Raw genomic sequence first — 20912 nt, forward strand, 5'->3', positions numbered from 1 at the left:
TCTTGGATGACTGCAGTGCTACTAAGCCAAATCTAAGGTTGAATTTTTTAATTGGATTTTTTTCTGATTACTGAGTTACTCTTGCATTGAATTGCATAGTACATCCAGAAGATCCTTTAATCTCCAGGAAGCTTAATGATCATCCTCTTTGTAAAACTTTCACACCTGCACTCTGAATTTAAGTACTTCAGCTACTTGCTCAATTCTTTTTTTTAACAGCAGTATGAATCAGGTTACGTCACTATTCTGGTTAGACTGCTGTTGACCAGCATACTAAGTAACAGAAAAGCCAACTTAATGAAAGATCTCTTAGCTTCCATCTGACCAGAGATATGAGCCTGTAGCAGAGATGGTAATTTTTTCACACAACATTTCATAGCACATATGGGTAACCCTCATGCAGTGTGGAAAGATTTGATCAATCTTTTTCTCATCATTATCTAAATGTACAGTAAAAAGCTTTCTTTGCAACAAACCAGCAAGAAAAACACATATGAGGTTTACTGGCTCCACTTGCAGGATGGTGGAGAAGACAGCTTGTTTTCTTATTGTTTTTAAATGCTAACTAAAAGAAGCAGAATAGCATTTTTATTTATATGCAGAGGGGGCTTCCTTTTGTGTGTCTGTACTCCTGAATTAACATCTAGATCTTCAGACCACACGCTTTGTGGGGAAATGGCAAGACAGATTAAGAAGGCTCTACTTTAATGAATGTCTGTCATGAAATACATTAAGTATCTCAAACTGATTTTCTGAATTGTACTTTGTTCTGACAGTACTAATAGTATACAAGTAGAGGATTCACCTTCCTGACAAGTCTTTGAAGACAAATTTGCCCATTGTCAGTATTCCAGCAAGAAAATGCAGAATAATTTCATACAAGAAGTGGAGCTTGGAAGAGAATGCCCCCCCACACCCTTTCCTAGCTATTTACAACAATTAAATTGTATTTTCAGTTTTCAGTTATAGAGACATCTCATTTTACCTTTCAAGTTTTTTCTCCTGTACAGAGCAATGTTTATTAAGCTGCTTTTAATGAGCCCATGGTTTCAAAAGCACTAGAGAGAAATGTTAATTGGAGCTGTTACAGTCAGTCACAACTTATATAGTTCTACTAAACTCCATTTATTTCTCTTTAAGGATGATCAAGAAGTTTGTAAGGAAAGAAATATCTGTAAGATTTATGAAATACTTATAAAACACAATGACTCTCCCTTTATTTCTTTAATCGTCTGGTAGGAACACGGCTATCAAATTGCAACAACAAATCATAAGCAGTCACAGAAAAGAAAGTGAAAAAAAAGATAACAGGACAAATATACTTGGGAATTATAGCTCTTCTTAACACTGCCTGACTGTTCTCATTAAATCACCTTGGTTTTAATTGCTTACAGCTTACAATCCAGCCAGGGATTAAATGTTTTTTTTTCTTATGATGGTTGCCTGTCTCAGGCTGCATTTTCTTCTTCCCTAAGTTATTTCAGCTGAAACAGGTCGGCTGTGTCTGAGAGCATCATTAGGGAAAACTGTATTTTGTCATCCCACACAGAAAATTCTGTGGGCTTCATATTGAAAATTCATGTTCCCCATGTGTTTTCATTCCCTGACAGATCTGGCACTGAGAATCAAGAGGAAAGCCAGGAGAAGGAGAGACTTGGCCTTCTTGGGCAAGAAGGAGAGGAACTTGGAAAAGAACTAAGATCAGAAGGTAACCAATCTGAAAAGAAGATACAGTACAAGGAACTTGGGAATGGATTGCTAAAATACAAGGACATGAGAGAATGCTAAAGAGGGATAGGCATGAAAAGTGGAAAAGGATTTTATGGAGAGAAATCAGCAGTGTGAGAATGAGAAACGTGTCGGGAAATTACTTAGGCCTTACTTGGCAAAAGACATGAGAAAACTGGGCTGTAACAAGAGAGTATGTGGGATTTAGGATTTTCTAGAAAAAACCGCTCACATTAGGTTGGTAAGGAAAGGGAAATTCAAGCAGCTGTTGGAAAAAAAAGACAGTAACACAACTAAGAACAAGGATAAGAACAAAAAAGACAAAAACTGGCACATTTGCATGAAATGGATCCTGAACCTTCATGCTTCTTTGCTGCCGGCAAGCAACTTCTAAACCTGCTGGTCTAGGTCTGTTTTCTTCCTGATCTGCAGGAAGCATGCATATATTGTGCTGGACAGCTGGTCCCAGCTAATAGGGAGCAGACTGGGACTTAAAAGGGTCCCATTCATTTGAGGATCTATTAGAATGCAGATATAACACCACATAGAATTTTCCCTTCTTGACTCCTTCCCCACAGAGAAATGGTAAGTAAAAATATGTCAGTGCTATTAAGGATGTAAGCTCACACAAATAATAGGAAACAACAAACTGACAGCTTCTTATGCAATACAGCAATACAGTCCATTACATAAACACAAACGTATATGTGTATAATCTTGCAAGGGCTCGTTCCATACCTTTCACTACCGAGCAGTCTTCATGGTGAAAAAAATATCCTACCCATAAGACAAATAGTGTAAGTTTTGAGGAAGTGAGAAATGAATGAGATGAATGGGAGTTAAGTAATGAGTAGAGAGTGAACTGTAAGAAAGGGCAGAAGTCAGTACTCAGTGCTGCTTTGAAGTTGCAAATTCTCATTCTGTCACAATTTCTGTAAAGTTTGAAAAAAACATTAAAACTGAATTGGCCACTAATGGCAACAATTTTCATGTTTTACTATCTGCAGTGAATGGCAGAATCTCCTGATAACACTAAGCACTGGAAAATGAAGAACCGAGGTTTGAAGTTGCAAGGCTAAAATGATGGCTTTTTTTGTTTAAACCACAGTAATTATTTATCTTAGGTTTCCATAGTATCCATTTATCTCAAGAGGTCTTAAAAATGGTAATGTTTTTCTTTTAAAGCATGTAAACAGAGTAGATAAAAGCATGTTAAACAAGCAAGAACTGATGCCTGACTGGCACATATCATTTCACTTATAGGCAAAGATGAAACTCAGGGAAATTAGTATGTACTGTATTTGGTAGCAGCATGTGATGAAGGGTTTAAAGGGATAACCCACTTACTACTGTGAAAAAGCAGTCTTTTAAGTCAGGAAACACAACGGCAGAAAAAAATCACAAACCTCAGATTTCTCCAAAGAAAACCTCTTTTGGTGCCAAGGATAGGTCACATTCCAACATCTTTCTGTAGATGAAACCCTTAAAAGCTACCACAGCTGAGAGAGAATTTTCTTATTGTATGCATATGTTCATTTCTGATTGGCAGCTCATACTAATGGCCCAAATGTAGGCATCTGGGCACTGACACTAGAAAGCACAAATTGTGTATTTGATAAATAAGGAAAGTGCACAGTAAGATAGGAGAATAACATGCCATAGCATGTAGACCTAAATATGTGCTTATTTTCCACAACATGAACATGAATTGTGTGTTGGCCTAAGAGAGACAAAAAAAACCAATATGGTTTTCCTAGTGATATGTCACTGGATATTTCTGAAAATGTTGGAGAGAGGGATGCCTACGTCATCTTCCACATTAAGGAAGAGCCAAGAAATTTAGAATGACCTTGGGACCCTGAGATTTTCTCCTTGAGATCTGCACATGTAGCTGGACATAGACTGAGCAGATAATCTGAGTCCTGATATTTCCAAACTGGCACTCAAATTTTTATCTTCAATCATTGTCTTTTGGCATTATATATGTATGTTTTTGCGCAGCAGTATTTGAAGAATAGTAGTATTTCAGGTACATCTATTATGACCTTTGTTTTGCACACAAATTTTCACTCAATCTCTCTCTAGAGCAACATGAGACAGGAACTGTTCTTTAAAGGTTTAACTAATTTATATTTAGAATTTCAAGGGATGTAGGTTCATTGCTCTGTGACAGTCAGGAGACTTGAAGTCACAGTGAAATGTTAGAGTGCAACAACTAAGTGTTCTGTCAAAGACTTGTAAGAGACAAAGGAAATGTTAATTTTAGGTTTATAAAAAGAAAAAGCAGTGTGGAAGACTACAGGCTTCCTGTCTTTCCTCCGGCTTTCAAGGTCTTGCAACATTTACAGCGTTTATGAGGATCATGAGTCTGCCCTTGCAGTCTCTGGAGCTTCTGTTCTCCGGTCTTGTAAAACTCAATAACACTTAAAGGTCTCCACAGCTCTGGTTATGCTTGAGTTATATTACTTTATGAAACATAAGGGACAGCCCTTAGAGTTTGTTTTTCTTCAACCTTTCTCATCTTGCAAAAATCACTCCAAGTTTACACTGGATCACAGACTACATCATCTGATGCAAGCTTCCTTCCCCTACTACTCTTTTTGTCAGGCATTGAATTTTTGTCATAATTATTGGCTGCTGGGGCAGACTTCTGTAAATAGAAGTAAATTGTAAATTGTAGTCTCATAAAATTACTGCCCTTTTTTTCTTTTTAAATGGCAAAAAGCTGGACTGTATCTGTCAAACTGCTGTCAGATTTACTACCAAATGTTTGCATGAATAATTCCCATTCTGTAAAGTTGTATCAATGGTTAAGTGTAGAATTCAGAAAACTGAGGGTGTTATCCTAGCTAAAAATGAGTGCTCTCTGTCAGCATGATTCTGCTAACTTAGGAGTGAAATGTCAGCTGACTGTCTTTGCACAGAACAATTACAGGATGACACATTTCAGTACATCTATTCTGGCTCAGACAAGTGCAACATTTGTTAAATAAACCAGATTAACATATGGAATTAGAATGAGCAATACATTCCTTCATTCCTGAAGATTGCAAGCACATGTGGCTTGAACAAAGAAACACCCAGTGAAAAGTGAAAAGATGACACAAAGTTCTCATGTCTCTCAGATACAAACAGTTAACAGCAACAAGGCTTATTTTTATGCTGAAGTTCTGGCAATAACCAATAGTGTTGATTAACTACAGGATCCTTAATTCAAAAATTACCCAAGCAAGAACATTCAAGATTTAAAAAGAAGATTTCTAAAAGGCTCAACAGCAGCAACTGATGAATTAGAGCTATGCAAAAATGTTATGGGCCAGACTTCAAACTCTGGGCAACCATACTTTTGAACCTTCCTGAAGGCTCCCTTTCAGACTAAATATGGAAGAGTAACTGAACAGATGTCCAAGCAACCTCAGTTACAGAGAATACAGACAACTCAGATGCATTATGGCAGCTTTTGGAAAATCTGAAGGTAAACTGCATTTTCTCTGTTTCCACGAGTGTAATGATAAGCTTTTGTTTCTCATTTTATAAGGGGACAGTGTGAACAACTGCTTGCAGCTTATTATTACCATTGCAGTCTATATACATTAGTCACTCACATTCACTTTCTTATTGGGAAGCCCCAGTTTCTTAGAGAAGTGTGATATAAAGCTTATCCATTCTATGATATAAGACATTATGAAATTCATACACCTAACTAAAGTAAAGATGTCTAAATCCAGGCCCAAGTTGATAGACGTCTAAGTCAATGCCAGCAGTTGCTTCAGTATAAGATGGTAATTCTTCATTTACAAATAGTGTTTTTACCTAAAATCAAGTCTGTAACAGATTTACAGATTTCAGAGAAACTAGATTCATTGTACACATCCCATAGAGAAGTTTCCTCCATCTGTTATTTCAAAAGCCATTTGACTTCATACTTTTCCATACTGAGCATGAAGAAAAATTTCTTTACTGTGAGGGTGACAGAGCACTGGAACAGACTGCCCAGAGAGGCAGTGGAGTCTCCTTCTTAGAAGACTCTCAAAACCCACCTGCATGCTTTTCTGTGCCACCTACTGTAGGGAACCTGCTTTAGCAGGGGGTTTAGAGCAATTCAGCACACCCATTTCCTCTGCATACACTCAAGTGTAGTATTATTAAAGCTTCACAGAATTAAAAAAAAATGCAAGTAGTCTCCTCTAATACCAATAAGAAGTAACTAAGCTGCTTATGATTGGAGGAGGTGTTTTAGAAGACAGAAACGCATATGGAAGACTTCCAGAACTGCAAATGTAACTTTCAACTAGTTATAAAGATTTCCTCGGAAATTCTATTTTCCTCTTTTCTTCAGGGACCCAATTTGACAAGTATACTTCCTAGGACCCAGTTGAGCAAGATACTTCAGAATATATATAAACAAGCACAAGTGCAACCCCAGAGAATTCAGTGGAACTAGCCACATCTCCTACATTATATATGCACTTAGATACCCTCCACAGAATCCCTTGATGCTCTTTTTTCCCCTCAAATTTGTCTCAGTTCCAGAACTAATAAAGCATACAAGCTTCCCAAGTGACCTCTTGAAGACTTCAAGAGAAGGAACAAAACTTAAAGAAATACAGCACCTTTGAAATGGCTTATGCTTACAGGAGTATAAATGTCAGCAACACACCACAGAATTGTAGCTGAAAAATAGCTCAGGATTACTTTCTTCATCTTCTGTAACCTTTTCAAATTAAGTTCCAATTTCATGCTATCAGAATATATTTTATGGCTCTTTCCAGTTCTGGTCACACAAAATGTTACTTTATAGGATATAGCCATCTTCTAACAGAAGAGAAGATTTTAAAGCAAATAACAGTACAACTACATCTCTGGGAGTAAGTTGCTCTACTGAAAGTTTATACTGGGAGGATCCTGTAGAATAGAACTTTTGGATTGTTGCTTTACTCTTAGTAGGCCAAATTATTAAATTTGTTTCAGTCAACACTATTTGATTAGAATAGAACAGGATTTTCACTCTCTGGGACATGGTCTACTCAAGAAGTAACTGCAAAAAGCAAATAAAGCTTCCAAACAAAAATTGTTACAATACCACTGGAAAACTACATATGGTATACACACTGGAAAAAGTAGCAAAAGAGCTGGGAGGTTGATAAAATCTAACAAAATCATAACTTATTAGAGAGAGAGCCTAACAGATCCCTCCTTATTTTTCTCACTGACACTGCAGAACACTATCACATACATTTCCGAGTGTGTGGTTCCCTTCTCTTTTTTTCTTTCTGACTTCGCAAGCCTTATGTTTTTCCACCTCCTTCAGTTTCCATAGGATAATGCATTAATTACCAGCGAGGTAGGAAGAAAAGAGAAATTTAGATAAGATATCAGGGGCAAATTTTTCATTGAGAGGGTGATAAGGCCCTGGCACAGGCTGCCCAGAGAAGCTGTGGATGCCCCATTCCTAGAAGAGCTCGAGGTCAGGCTGGATGGGGCCCTGGGCAGCCTGAGATGGCGGGAAGCAGTCCTGCCCCTGGAAAGGGATTGGAACTAGATGATCTCTGAGGTTCCTTCCAAACCAAGTCATTTCATGATTCTATGATTCGATGAAATGGCCTCAGATGAACAATAAATCAAGATCTGTTACTGAGAACAAAAGGGAGGCAGCAGAGTTTATTCAGAGAGAAAATACCATTAAGAGATGAATAGGAAGGTACTGCCTACACAGTTGTAAGCCCACGGTTCCCAGCTAAGATCCTCATGCATTGAGCTCTATTTGAATATCAAAGAAAAGAAGGTTTCTGCCTTGCTCAATGTACAATATAGAGCACAACAGAGCTTCTCATCAAATGATTCTCTCTTCATGCAAACCTGCAAAGATTTCTATAAGATCCTCACTGAAATTGAGGCTGTCTCTCTGAGCTATACAAGAGAACAAGGATGGGAGTTTTTTCTGTAATAAAGGTCTAGCTGGGAACTTTGGCTGTCTAAAGCCAGGGATTAATTTCAGTGAAATCTCTCTTTTAGAGAAAGTGGAGTACGAAGAATCTGTTTGAAACTTTGATGATAAATAACATTTGGTAATTCACCATCTTCCAAAGAAAAAGAAGAAACAACTGAAAACACCTGAATTCTAGTCTTCTTCAGGTTACAAGATCACCTGCAATTCATTTTCCACACAGGAGGTTCCTGCCCACATGCAGAGCTCTTTCTATGCTTCTGGGCATGAATCTGGCCTGCTAGACATCAAGCAAAACTGTCACTCCATTCTGAGTAGTTAAGTAAACAAAGATATATATTATAACAAAAAAGACCCATGTGTTGGAAAGAACAAAGAAAGCTGTTCTAGAATAAACAAATATACCATTCTTCTAAGTACTGATGTTTCCCAAGGCTTTGAAGTTCAACAGTGCTACTTCAGAAATTCCTATGGGGCCAATTTTCTACTAGACTCGAAATCTGACTGCGGAACTGAGGAGGAAAAGAGAAAGATCTCCAACCAGAGAAGAAATGCTTCGGTCTGACTGGTGAGTATTTCTATTTCTTGCTGCCACCAATTTTCTGTCTTGCAAAAAAGGAAGGGATGTGATGCCTTCTGAAGTCACATGGAAATAACTAATTCCCAAAACTGTTGTGAAAAATCATCTGCTCTCCTTCACTTTCCAAAAATCTTCCAATATAATTGGTAAGTTCAACAGTAGTTTGTATGAACTTCAAGCTCATTTATCAAGTCACAACTTGCTACCTCTACATTTCTTAACAACTCTTCCCCACTGTGTGGCACTTTAGTGTCTTTTTATAACGGCTTGGCTGCTAACTTGCAATGGCAAAAGGCAAAAGAATTCCTGTAAGGGCAAGTAAACCCTCTTCCACATGACACAGAAATCCTTACACTTCATTAATCTTTATTGTAAGTTAGTCACTGGAAAAGTTACTTTACTAGAATCCATACTATGGTTTCACTCTACAAACCATGTCAGAATACTAAATTGCAGTAAAATACTGCTCACCTCTTTATGAACCCAAGATTAATGATACGGTGTAGAAAGGAATATCATTGCTGCTAGGAGCATAATAGGTCACAATCAATTTTAAAATAGCTCACCAAGAACAGGCAGCAAAACAGCACAGGAGTCCCACTCCTCAACATACCCATTACTGAAACATCATATTCCACCAGTAGAGTTGCCTCTTGTCCACATTGTTTGAGAATACTCATAGCTTCAGCGTGTGTTGTTCCAAGCAGTCGGATCCCATCAACACTCAGCAACCTGTCCCCAGGTTTGATTGTGCCCTCTCTGAAGGAAAATTTAAAAAAATGATCTTTATTAATATAAGACAAATTGATTTGGAGATAATACCATTTATGAAAAGCAATTCTCTCACACCCTCTCTTGACATTCATCCCTCTTAACACTTAACATTTACTTTGACAGTAAGAACATACAGAGGGCACAATGGAAAGAAAATTGCTTTAATTGGAAAGTCACCGGCTGGAAAACAGCTTAACACATAGCTAAATAATCAAGTCATGTTAAATAACAACCAAGTGTAGCTTCTGCTTCAGCATATGCTTTGTTTCTGCCTTGTCCACACAAGTCCTCTTTCACACACACATAGTCACCTATTTTGATATTTTCAGATATTTTCCTAGAAATACATACAAGGTATTACAAACACATGAGAAAAGAAGCAGACTGCAAAATACGAATGTGCATTTTCTGATTTTCTTCAAAATACCCCCTACTTGGATAGTTTCATTTTCCTTTTCCTCCTATCCAAAAGAAATTTGTCTATAAATGTTCACTGTCTCCTAGGCTTATAACATACTCAGGATTATAATAGAAAGTGAAGTACTAACATTGCCAGCTTAAGAATGAGGGAGAAAAACAAGAAGGCAAGGGTGATGAAAGTGGGGAGGTAGAGGAGGGATAGAAGACAAAAGCTCTCTTGAAACATTTACTTCTCAACTAATGTTTCCAAATTCAAAAATGTCAACATAAGCTATAGAATACCAGGCTGCTTTAAAACAACTGCCAATTTCTTTAATGAATTAAGAACACAAATACGATTTTTTGAAAATATGAATCAAACACAAACATAAAGTGAATATTCTTTCTTTACGTAGGTGATATTACACAAAAATACATTCTTTGGGCCAAACCACACGTGTACTCAGAAGTTTTCCAGGTGAAGTCATGTATGAACTCATATGTAGATATCAATAAAAGTCTTAAAACAATAGCAGAACAACACCCAAAGACATAAAAGTATTTTTCTGGAGTGCAAGAGGAAAAGATTGTGGTGCTCGTGTATAAAAGGAATAATTAAGATCTTCAGCACTTGGTTGAAGGCTGCAAAGATTGTGCTCTGACCTATTACAGAGATTTCTTCTAACAATTTTAAGTTAATTTTTGCATGAGTAGTCTTGGAACATGCAAGATGCTTCGTTAACTTAAGTTCACACCATACTATGATGTGCTGAGTTACTGTGATTTTCTACTATTGTTATTATTACTACAACTAAATGTGTAGATTTCAAAGGAACAGGTTTGAATACATCTACTTCACTCCACATCTTAGCTTCTATCCCAAACAATTCACTTTTCTCTATTTCTCTTTCACTTGCGTTACAGGGAAAGACGAATTGTACCTGTCAGCAGGCCCTCCAGGTCTAACACATGTTATTACAACAGGACGAGATTTATTTCTGTCATCGTGTGCTCCACCTAGAAAAAGAAAAGTGAGAGAAAGCACACCTTCATTTTATGCATTTTATGAAAGCTCATTTCCAAATGCTAAGGTTTACAGCTTGCACACTTAAATATGGGCTAAAAAGAGCAAAAAGTGATGAAGCAATTAATACGAAACTCCCATGATTTTATGGGAAAAAAAAAATCAACCTATTGTATTGTACAGATGATTCTTTATACAATGTTTCTACAGAGTGACTCTCATTAAAGGCATATTACTTTCTTAGAAACTTCACTCTCTAAATTCGATCTCATTGTGAAAAATTACTCCTCTGTAATGTTTGCGGTGCTGAGAAAAAAAACCTGCACTTCATGTTCGTGTATTGAACAACTTCCTGCAGATTTTGGTGGCAGCAGAACCTGGTGTGAAAAGAAGCTGTTCATGTTCTTGTGCATAGAGGATTAATTACTGTTGTTCCATAAACAAAAATTAGGGCAGTTCATAAAAGCAGTACATTAATGTATGGAAGAAGTATACATGAATCACAGAGATTTTTTTAACAAACTGTAAGTCATAAATCCTGAAATAATTTCTAAGTGCTATGGAATTTTATTGCTTCTTTTGCTGATTTCGAAAACAGTTCACATTCAGTAACTCACCTCTTATTACAAACCCAAAAGTGTTTCCCTCTTTATGTAAAGTAACTTCCACAGTTCTGAAGATGACACCTGTTCCTTGTACAGCTAAAAAAAGAAGAAAAATCCACACTATTATTAATTATTATTGTTATTATTATTCAGATTGGTTTACACCTTTTCCAAACCAAGCTAGCCATTTTATTTGTGGCCACACAATTGGATTCTATTACAGAACAGTCAGACCAAAGATCTGTCATTAAAGCTCACACTTTATTTTGAGATAATTTTGTGCCAGATACTTTAAAGGTCAAGATTTTTAATGTGTTTGATAGAACCATAGAATGCCTTGGGTTGGAAGGGACCTCTAAGATCATCTAGTACCAAACTGCACAACACACAAAGATAAAAACAAAAAACAACAAACTGAATAAAATGAATGCTCTGTGAGGTGCAGAATTAATAAAACTTATGTCCTGCAATGCCCCAGCTTGCAATAATCCCAGTTTCTCAGGTCCCTGTAACAAGTGCCCCAAAGTGCATGCTGATAGCTATGGCCCCAAAGAGCAGCAGTGCACTCCTGGCTCTTCCTGCCTTTCCCTTGGGATGCTTCCTGCTCTGGGATCCTTCTGCCCAAGTGCCTACCTTCACAGAACATGCAAGACTTTTTTTCTTGGAGTCTTTCAATCCCCATTAAACTTGATTAATCATTACCAGAAAATTTTAAAGTTACTGTAGGGAACCAGAAAAACAAGCCTGTGAAATCACATACATCTCATTTCCTTAGGAAAACAAGCAAAAAATGACTCTCCAAAGCACTGCTTTGTCTTGCAGTAATTTCTGCTACAACTCAAATATCAGGATGGTGTTATCAACATCCACACAGTTCATTTTCAGCTAGAAACCCTTCATTGATAGAAAAGGATGAAATTATAGAGAGAAGATGGCAACTCTTGCTTTATCCCTATCAACTGAAAGCCCAGTGTACAGCACAAGCTGTATCTGCACTTGCTGTCTGCTTGTGTGTGTGTGGCTTGTGGCCTCCGCTGGGGAAAGGGAAGCCAGGTAGCTCAGCAGTGAGGAAGGGCACACAGCATCCTTCCACTTCAACAGTGACCACTCAGGCAGCTGTACTTCCACACCAAGCTCAGCCTGAGAGGTGAAAAAAGCCCTTAGCTGTTAGCAACAAGAGGTAGATGTAAGGCAGACAGCTCATGCTCCAGTTTGAAATGCTGAGGTAGCTTGTGCTGAAAATAGAAGCTGGATAGAAGCTGTTGTGAGCACTGGCAGCCAGGGAAGGAAGCACTAGAGTGAGATTACTAGTGCTCAGCCAGATGTAATCCATCATTATTAATGTACTGACATTTCTCCACTCAGAAACCAAAACAGTCCTCTCTCTGAGGGGGAGCTGTGACAACAGCAGTAGAACTTCATTATGTACGGGCAGGGAAGGAGGTGCCAGTTCTTCCCCATATGACCTATCAAAAAACTTTTGTTTATAAGAAGTCACTTTGTCTAGCTTGTTCATCAGGTTTAATAGGAACAACTAAACTGCTGATTATCTCCAACCTTATTAGCCATGCTTGTATGAAGGGATCAGAAGTTCCAAGGACTTAACAAAAAGATTATGACTGCTACTGTAATTTACTGTTGCAAACTCCTGCTTTTGTAGATGAGAGTGGCACATTAGCCAACGGCGGTGAAAATGAAGGAAGCCTACTTAAGTGAGTGCAAAACAAATTATTCTCACATGACAACTACATCTCTAGCAAAATAATTCAGTTGACTTCATCACCTTAAACACTGTGTTTCTGAACAGGAAGTTCCCTTACCACAGGCACACACTAATCAACAGAGAACATTCCAAACATTAAGGCGATTGTCAGGAGGTCATAAAAGCAACCAAATATGTAATTAGACTAACTCTCCAGCTGCTACAAAACAGTGGGGAGTACATTCTCTTCTGAGCACTGATGGATTCTTCGGCTTTTATTGCAATCAAAGTCTTTATTTAAGGAGAGAAGAGCTTTCTAGTTGGCTTTGCAGTTTTCTTCTGGCCAAGCACCAGCAAACCTCATCTCCTCCCCTCCAGTGAGAAGCATGAAAGAGCATGCACACTTTTAAAGGTTTTTGGTTCAGTCCCTTGGTGCCACCTGCCATTTACTCCGTCATATTAGGCCCCAGGTTTCCAGATTACCATTACTCTGGCTTTCATTTAATACCTGAGAGCCTCAATTCCTACTGATTTTCTCCCACTGTGCCAGAGACATAAACATAAAAAGAAAGGGCAAATAAGAAGGAAGGAAGACATTCAACAGCACTCTTTCACTTTGCTGTCAACTTATATTTGCGTTTTGAAGACAATCCTGCTCAACAAGAAGTCTTCATTTCACTAATAGAATTCTTGCAGTTTTACCTATCTCTATAGCCTACTCCACTGGATCTTCTGTCCCAGAAATAAGATGTTGCCTAAAATTGATGCTAGAAGTGATTGGAAAAATCCCAAAATACATTATCTGGGAAAGCAGAAGGTGTTGCAACTGGAGAGAGGGAATAAAGTCAGATATTCATAGGTCTCACCTCAGATTTTACTATAACATGAAGGATTGTGTTGCCTTGAAATCCACCTAATCTAATTCTCAGTACTAGAAACTGGAAAAAAATAGTGGAAGTTGCCAAGACTCAGCTTTGTCATTGGCTAGATTTATGCTCCTAATGATCAGAGCATCTTTGAGAGCATCCCCCTGTACTGCCAACACTTTTTGTATTGCTTCCATGTTCTGCAATAAGCCAGAGGAAAAAAATATAAGAAAATCATTAGCAAAAGAATATCACCACCACATCTACCTCATTGCTAACAACACATCTGTTATTCTGCATGGGTTTCAGTTTGCTCTGTTTTTACTTACAGACCGGAGGAAGCTCATACTCCACTTCTAAAACAACCCTCTCGCCAACATTCTTCAGCAGACTGATGATTTCATCATGGCGAAATTTGGTCAGGTTGATGCCATTCACAGATTTGATGTAGTCACCCACATCCAGCTGGTCACTCCTAGGAAAAGGTACATACTCTGTTCATTAAAGACAGATCTGGTGGACTAAAGTAATTACCTTAAATTACTGTTTAGTAATGGCAAGAAACAGCTTTTTCTATTCATCTAGATTAAAACAAGTTGCTCTTTCAAACAGAAAGTGGCCTTTAAGAACTTAATGTAGTCTAGTTTGTTAAATATTAAAAGAACATTGTTGCATTATTAATTTCTGATGTACAAGAACAGATGTGCAATATAGGAATTGGATGATTTGGCTGGTTTAGGCAAAGGATATGGGAAAACATCTCCCCATCTTTATCTCTTCCTCTTTGGGATACTTCCAGAACTATTTTTTCAGACAGCAGTAGCCTTCATAGTTAACATCATAGCTACAGGAGACAGGCCAGAGCCCAAAAGCATATGTTCTGCTCAGTTACTTGGAATGATTTAACTTGATCTTTATCTCCTGACCTGTTTTGCTCATGCATAACAGCATTTCATCTTCCTCTGTAGTATGCAAGACAGTTATGACTTTAGATTTCTTTATAATCTTAAAAGAAGCTGATGAACCACCTTATTTATTATATTATGATAGAATTATTGTTAGATTTTCAGTTTTACTTTTATCCTCAATATTTTTTGCTGCTTTTCTCAAGATTACATTCAAGGACACACACACAAAAAAAGGTCAAATTTCTACAATTTAGAAGAAACTTAATTAGTCTCACAATAACTTTTAAATACCTCACTGGTAATTCTAGCTTTTGTGAAAGTAGCCTTGAGGGAAGAAGGGGACCAGCTGTTGCCACTTCTGAGATTCTCTGGTTTGATGGCCTACCACTACAGATGCATACAATCAGATATTCATTAGTGACCTTTCTGATGAAGTACGTATTTCTGAAGCATTCACATCTTATAATGTATTTTGTATCCTGAAATATGGTTACCTAGCAGCGATTCCTCCTTGACGAAGATTAGATACTCTTGGTTTCCCATCCTTGTCGATTCCACCTGATACTGTAAGCCCTAGGGTAGTGCCTTCTTTTTTCATTAATTCAACTATCGTCGAGCCCTTGAATTCCTCTGGTAAAAGAAAATTATTGGCACTATTAAAATTAAATGATGACACAGATGTTGCTTTTCTACAATGTCATCTACTTCCGAAGAAAATAACTGTGTATGTTCATAAGAAATAATATTCTGCAACAGACAGCCTGGAGTGCTCAAAAAGAGATGGCCTTATTTCAGGTGGCTGAATATGTCACTGTACATATGCACAGCTGCAGCCATGCTGGAGACATGAGACACTCATACCTTGCGCCTAGTGTTTCCAGAGAAGATCCATCAAAACCATCAGCTTCCCAGATATTCTGGGAAAAAATACATTAAGTCCTAAAGATCAATCCTGAAAATGATGACATTCCAGAAGGATCATCCATCTCTTCGGTTCCTTTTCAGTGTAAATGTGCAGCTTCTAGGTGCTCAGATACAAACAGCGCCAAGCATACACTGCAAACTACGGTATATCAGCACTGCAGTGAACTAGTAATCGTGCCATGGCAGCATGAGACAAAGATAAAGAGCAACCCAAGAAACAAGCAAGTTAATTGTATACATTTGTATGTTCACCCATAAGCATTAGAAGCACAGAATAAGCACTATACAAATGGTAGCAAGGATCTTTCAGTATCTTTCCTGTATGACTGAGAAGACAACCTCAGATGTCATGACCTCAAGATGAAGAACAGCTGCCCTGAACAACAACTGCCAGGCTGAGCAATATAGAAGTAACACCAGAGGGCAGAGAGATGCATTCAGAGGAGCTAAAGCCCTGGTATTCTGCCAACTTCAGTACTGCTTTAACTGCTGAGTCTGTTGCAGACATGGCATCACCCTACAGAGGGTCCCTGCTCCATTCTAGGTGGCTGCTAGGCTCTTCTTTCCATTCTGGCTGGTGATGACCTCACTTCATTATTCACACTTCTATCACTGTACAGTATGACTTAAGTGCTTAGGTAAGAATCTTCCTAAGCTTAAAAAGCTCCTACTAAGAAAAACTTCTGCATTGTATTCAGTCAGTAGCAAGGGTTGGTCTAACTTTTAAGCAACTATACCAAAAGTGGAAGATTTATTATAATAAGATAGATGACAAGAGACTATGAGACTGTTCAAGACGTGTCCCTGCCCATCCAGACTCAGAGAGTAGCACGGCTACCTCATGCATATAACTTGCTGGGCAACAGAAGAGTTTCAAGCACCAACTGGAAGCTACTGAGCTTCCACAGTAACATTTGTGCACATCTGGCCATTCTGACAGTTCAGAAAGAACAGATGTGATTATCTGCATATGAACATATAGACAAGTTGCATAGCAGTAAGAGACACTATGGAACAAAACACTATTTTCAGTTTTATAAAATACCTGCAAGTATTCACAGTGATTATAGGAGTTCACGCATTGTACTTACTGCAACCAAAAACTCTGTACAGTTACACCCACAATGCACATTATAACCTCAGGTGCTGGGTTGGTGTGCTCTACTTCTTTATTCTGGGTTTACTTGATAATGAGATCTGGATTCAGAAGGACAATTCCCCTCCTCCCCTATCTCCCAATCCAAATCCTCCCTTTAACTTCTCAGTAGTACAATCTAATTCTCAGGACTCTCTAAGAATTTTGTTCAACAAACACTTTGCTAAAACATGTATAGAGATTATCAGCAATGCACTGAGCAGGCCCAATTTTTTGCCATACCATAATACTGCTGTGTTTTTCAATCTTTTAAATAGGTTCTGAGTTTGCAAACAAATGCTAGGAAATACTCTGCTGCTTGAAGTGACCTATGGAACAGATGATCCACAAAGTGGTTTAAACCAGCAAATTACTTACAGTTCCCTCCAACTGCTGGCATGGAAAATAATGGTCAGACTAGCTCCTTCTTACCATCTACTTTGACAAATCTCTGTATACCTCTGCTAACAGACAGTGACCTCTAGACACTCTCCCTAGATAGGCAGTAGAGATGTATTAGCACTACAAAGGAAGGTGGTGAGGAATGCTCACTGCTATCTAACAAACAGATTAGGTCATCTACGAGTACACAACAGTTTCATTTGTCTTGTCCCCCCTGACAGGTTTTGTCACTTTTTTTCTTTTTAGCATAATCATAACAGGAACAAATTAATCTGTCTAATCTGTTTTTGTTTATGACAGACTGCTGTTCTGCAAAGAGCTCTTAAACTTGATATCCCAGTCTCCATTTTCCATCTCTGCTTTTTTAAATCACACACGATTACTCTCTTTCAAAAGCTATATATTGTGTGTTTACTCATCTGCACTCCTTCTACATTATTACTACAGATTAATCCCACAGGCATATTATCAAAATGCCCAATATCAGAACAAGACAGGGACCTTATCTCTACAACCTCCTTTTTAACAAGTAATGGCATTCTTACATGCTATTCTTCAAACAACACAAGGAAAGTCTCTATTCTCTAGGTAACAAAAAGCTATATTACTTTTTGTGCGTTAAAACCATAATTCATGTATCAGCTCACTAACAATTCATTACTTGCCAACCAGAAAGCTCCTAATTAGTCAGAAGGCTCTGGGGTCCTCTCTTTCCCACATGCACTCCCACAGCACTAAAGACATTAGCATAGTCAGCATCAGAAGGAAAGGCAAAGAAGCTATTTCCAGATTTCTTATAATTTATAAGGAAAATAGGAGTTCAATTTACAAGACTTTTGTTTAATGGCAAACTAAATAGAAGACATGAGCTTAGGCAGCAGTATCTTCCTTCTCCACAACCAGTTCATGAAGTATCAGATGTAGGAACACTATTCTTGCAACACATCTCTGTGATACCAACCACATGAATTATTCTAAAACGAAATTGCACTGAGAAAAAACAGTTCCAAGTCTATAAAAAAAAGCCCAAATCAATACCATTTTACACTTCAGTCTGAGAAACACACTTGCAAGCTTCTTCCCCCTCCTACCACTACCAACAGCAGTAGCACTCGGTGCGGCACAGCTCCCAGCAGCCTCTGATGAGATGAGACCCTGGGGCTGCCCCAGGACTGCCAGTGTCCCTACGGGTGACCCTGGGCACACGCTTGTTCCCACAGCTTTGAGGCTGTCCACCTACCTGTGGCACGGGGCTGGGGAATCCCACCGCGTCCTGGAGATGGGCTCATTATGGGGAGTGCAAACGTGCACGCACACTTGTGCACGCATGCAGACGTAACATGGAAATGAGTTTCCACTCCAAAGAGCTTAGCGTATATCTCCAGTCTTATAAGGTGGAGCGTACACAGCAGCTGAGCTCTGAAGAAAACATTATGCTCTTGTTTTTTTTCCTTTGTTCCTCATCTGAATGCTTCTCTTAGTCTGCTGCTGCAGTAGTGTGATTGTGTGTGCCCTGTTACAACAGCTGGTGCAAGAAGACTACGAGCTGCAACCCGGGAGACTACAGGGATCCTCAGTGTGGGACAAGAATACTTCAAAGATAAGCAAGTGTTCAAACACAGGAATGAGTAAATCTCCCTGTAAGAAGATGAGTAAACAGAATAGCTTACACGTAAAGAAAATCCAAGAAGCATCATGTCAAATTGTTTTTTCTTCAAGGAGAGTACTTTTACAATGAAACTCCAAGAATTTTAAATATGATCAGACATTTTGTAATTTCCTGCATTTTGATGTATGTAAATCTCATATTTTAATGAATAAAAAGCGTGGAAAATAAGTTGACTCATGAGATTTCTGAATATGGAACACATTCACTTTTACAAAAAAAGAAGATTTAAAACTAGGATTCAGAAAATAATTTCTCCCAGAACAACATTTGAAAGCCAAGAGAACACTTAATCAAAATTTTATCACCTATTTTATATATTACTACCGTTTTATATCTTAATTTACATATTAAAGTAAAATTGAAAACCTTTTCCCTTTATTCCGGATGCTGTCTTTTTGTTGTTGTTGCTGTTCCCTTCTGTGAACATTTCATTTTTAGATCCAAGAAAACGTCTAAAATCTATGCAACCAGGTCAAGCTCCTGCATTCTCCACCTATCCAGTGAGTTTGCTCTGTGCAGCCAGGACAGAGCACAAACAAAACCTAACCTAAAAGTGAAAGTAAAGCTTGCTGTTATTGACCATTTCCTACCAAAAGACTTACCTAATCAATAAGTAAGTAATTGGTAAGTCTGTTGAAAATACAGTCAGTGCTGTCCTTGTGTGGATTTTTCCCTGTATGTCAGCAGAAATTCTGCAGAGGAAACATTTTGCTTTACATTCCAGCAGGCATCTCACAGCTTAATAGGAAACCACATAAGATAAAGTCAATTCTTACAAAACCGACAGCAGTTTGTCATCCTGGGGACATCACGTCTGCTCAGTGTTTCACGTCCTGTGGGTAGGTGTATTTCTCTCAGTATGACAAGAGGTATGTTGGCAGGTGATGAACACTCTGCTCCTTGTTGCCCTTTTCCTGACTGGCTGTCAATACTGGCTGCTAAAACACCTCAATTTTCATTAAAAAAAAAAAAGCAAGCAGACAAAAAACGATGAAGAGAATCTGAAAACAAGAAGCTGACCTTAACCTACTCTGTACCATCTCCTGAAGCCTATGGACAGGCAGTGCCCAAATGCTGTACAGCTTCCAGTGAGAGGAAGGGAAATGGGTAATGCCTCACACACTTATCAAAATTTGCCTAAAGCAGACTTGGTCTATACTGACAGCTATTTTGGAGGCGCACAAGTCTACAGGACAACTTTGCCACTGTGGAAATATTACCTTAAAAACATATGTCTTCCATCAGCATTCATAAACCAGAAGTAGTCTGACTACTGCCTGGCCTAAGCATGATGTAGAAAAGCAAACAATGATATTTTGTGATCCACCGCAGGCTGCAGTATGTGGGATACGATGACACAACTCAGTGAAAATGCTAAGCCTACACGACACGGCAGGGCAGCACAGTCTATATCTGGGCTGGTTTGTCTCCCAGCTAAAAAGAGCTTTATTCTTGGATTATTTGGTTCTGGGGATGTTTTTCATATTCTTAGGCATAAAAAAGCAGATACCTCGGCAGCGAGACCTCTCCAAATCAAAATATGGGTAGACAACAGGAATGTTTTTCAATTTAGCATCAAACATAAGCACTGAACTTGAAAGTCTGTTTATACACTAAAAAACTCAAAATTAACATAAACATCCTAAACTTGAAATCAAATAACTGCTATTTGAAAGCCTCTTCATTTTCAGTGAGACCAGCCATATTGGTTTGTTAGCAGAACTGTACTGCTATCCAGTATACGACACAATCATCGAACCACTCACACAGTAACTCCAGTGATTACATCTGAGGAGAGAAATGTTTAGCAGGACCATAAGAATAAGATTCTTTCTACAAAAATAATTGTTTTTGGTGACAGTGGCTGAGAAAAACCTACAATCAGCTGTTGAAGAACTGTATTTCATTTCGTTTTTGAGAGTGACGAGAGTTAAACCATTATTACATTACTAAGACATAAGATTTCCATCCTACAGCCTAGTGTGCAGTTATGACAAACTGTCCCAGTGCATTTCTAGCAGCAGCACAGCCATCTGAGCAAAGGCACATGATAAAGATTCAATGTTCGACTTCTACCTGAATCCACCTCTCTATAGGAACAGTAGAAAACATTTGTCAGAAAATGCAAAAATAGCCAGGTATGGCATGGCACCACATATAACCAGTTTTCATATCAATACATTGTGAATACAAAACCATTAACTGGAGTTATCTCAATATAAATGATGTCATCTGATTCTTCTAGCTAC

The 20912-nt window shown here is 38.3% G+C and overlaps 1 protein-coding gene across 6 annotated transcripts in view; it reads right to left on the reverse strand.

Moving 5' to 3' along the window:
• Nucleotides 1-20912, reverse strand: part of GRIP1 (glutamate receptor interacting protein 1) — a 210232-nt gene that overhangs the window by 61032 nt on the left and 128288 nt on the right. For all 6 annotated transcript variants that reach the window (XM_010707861.3, XM_010707846.3, XM_010707882.3 and 3 more), the window contains exons 3-7: nt 15028-15163; nt 13955-14100; nt 11070-11153; nt 10370-10445; nt 8869-9014 (exon numbers count right to left, since the gene is read on the reverse strand). In XM_010707861.3, coding sequence (XP_010706163.1) covers nt 8869-9014; nt 10370-10445; nt 11070-11153; nt 13955-14100; nt 15028-15163 — 588 coding nt within the window. The remainder of the gene's footprint in view (nt 1-8868; nt 9015-10369; nt 10446-11069; nt 11154-13954; nt 14101-15027; nt 15164-20912) is intronic.

This window comes from Meleagris gallopavo, chromosome 1, assembly GCF_000146605.3.
Source record: "Meleagris gallopavo isolate NT-WF06-2002-E0010 breed Aviagen turkey brand Nicholas breeding stock chromosome 1, Turkey_5.1, whole genome shotgun sequence".
Taxonomy (NCBI): Eukaryota; Metazoa; Chordata; class Aves; order Galliformes; family Phasianidae; genus Meleagris; species Meleagris gallopavo.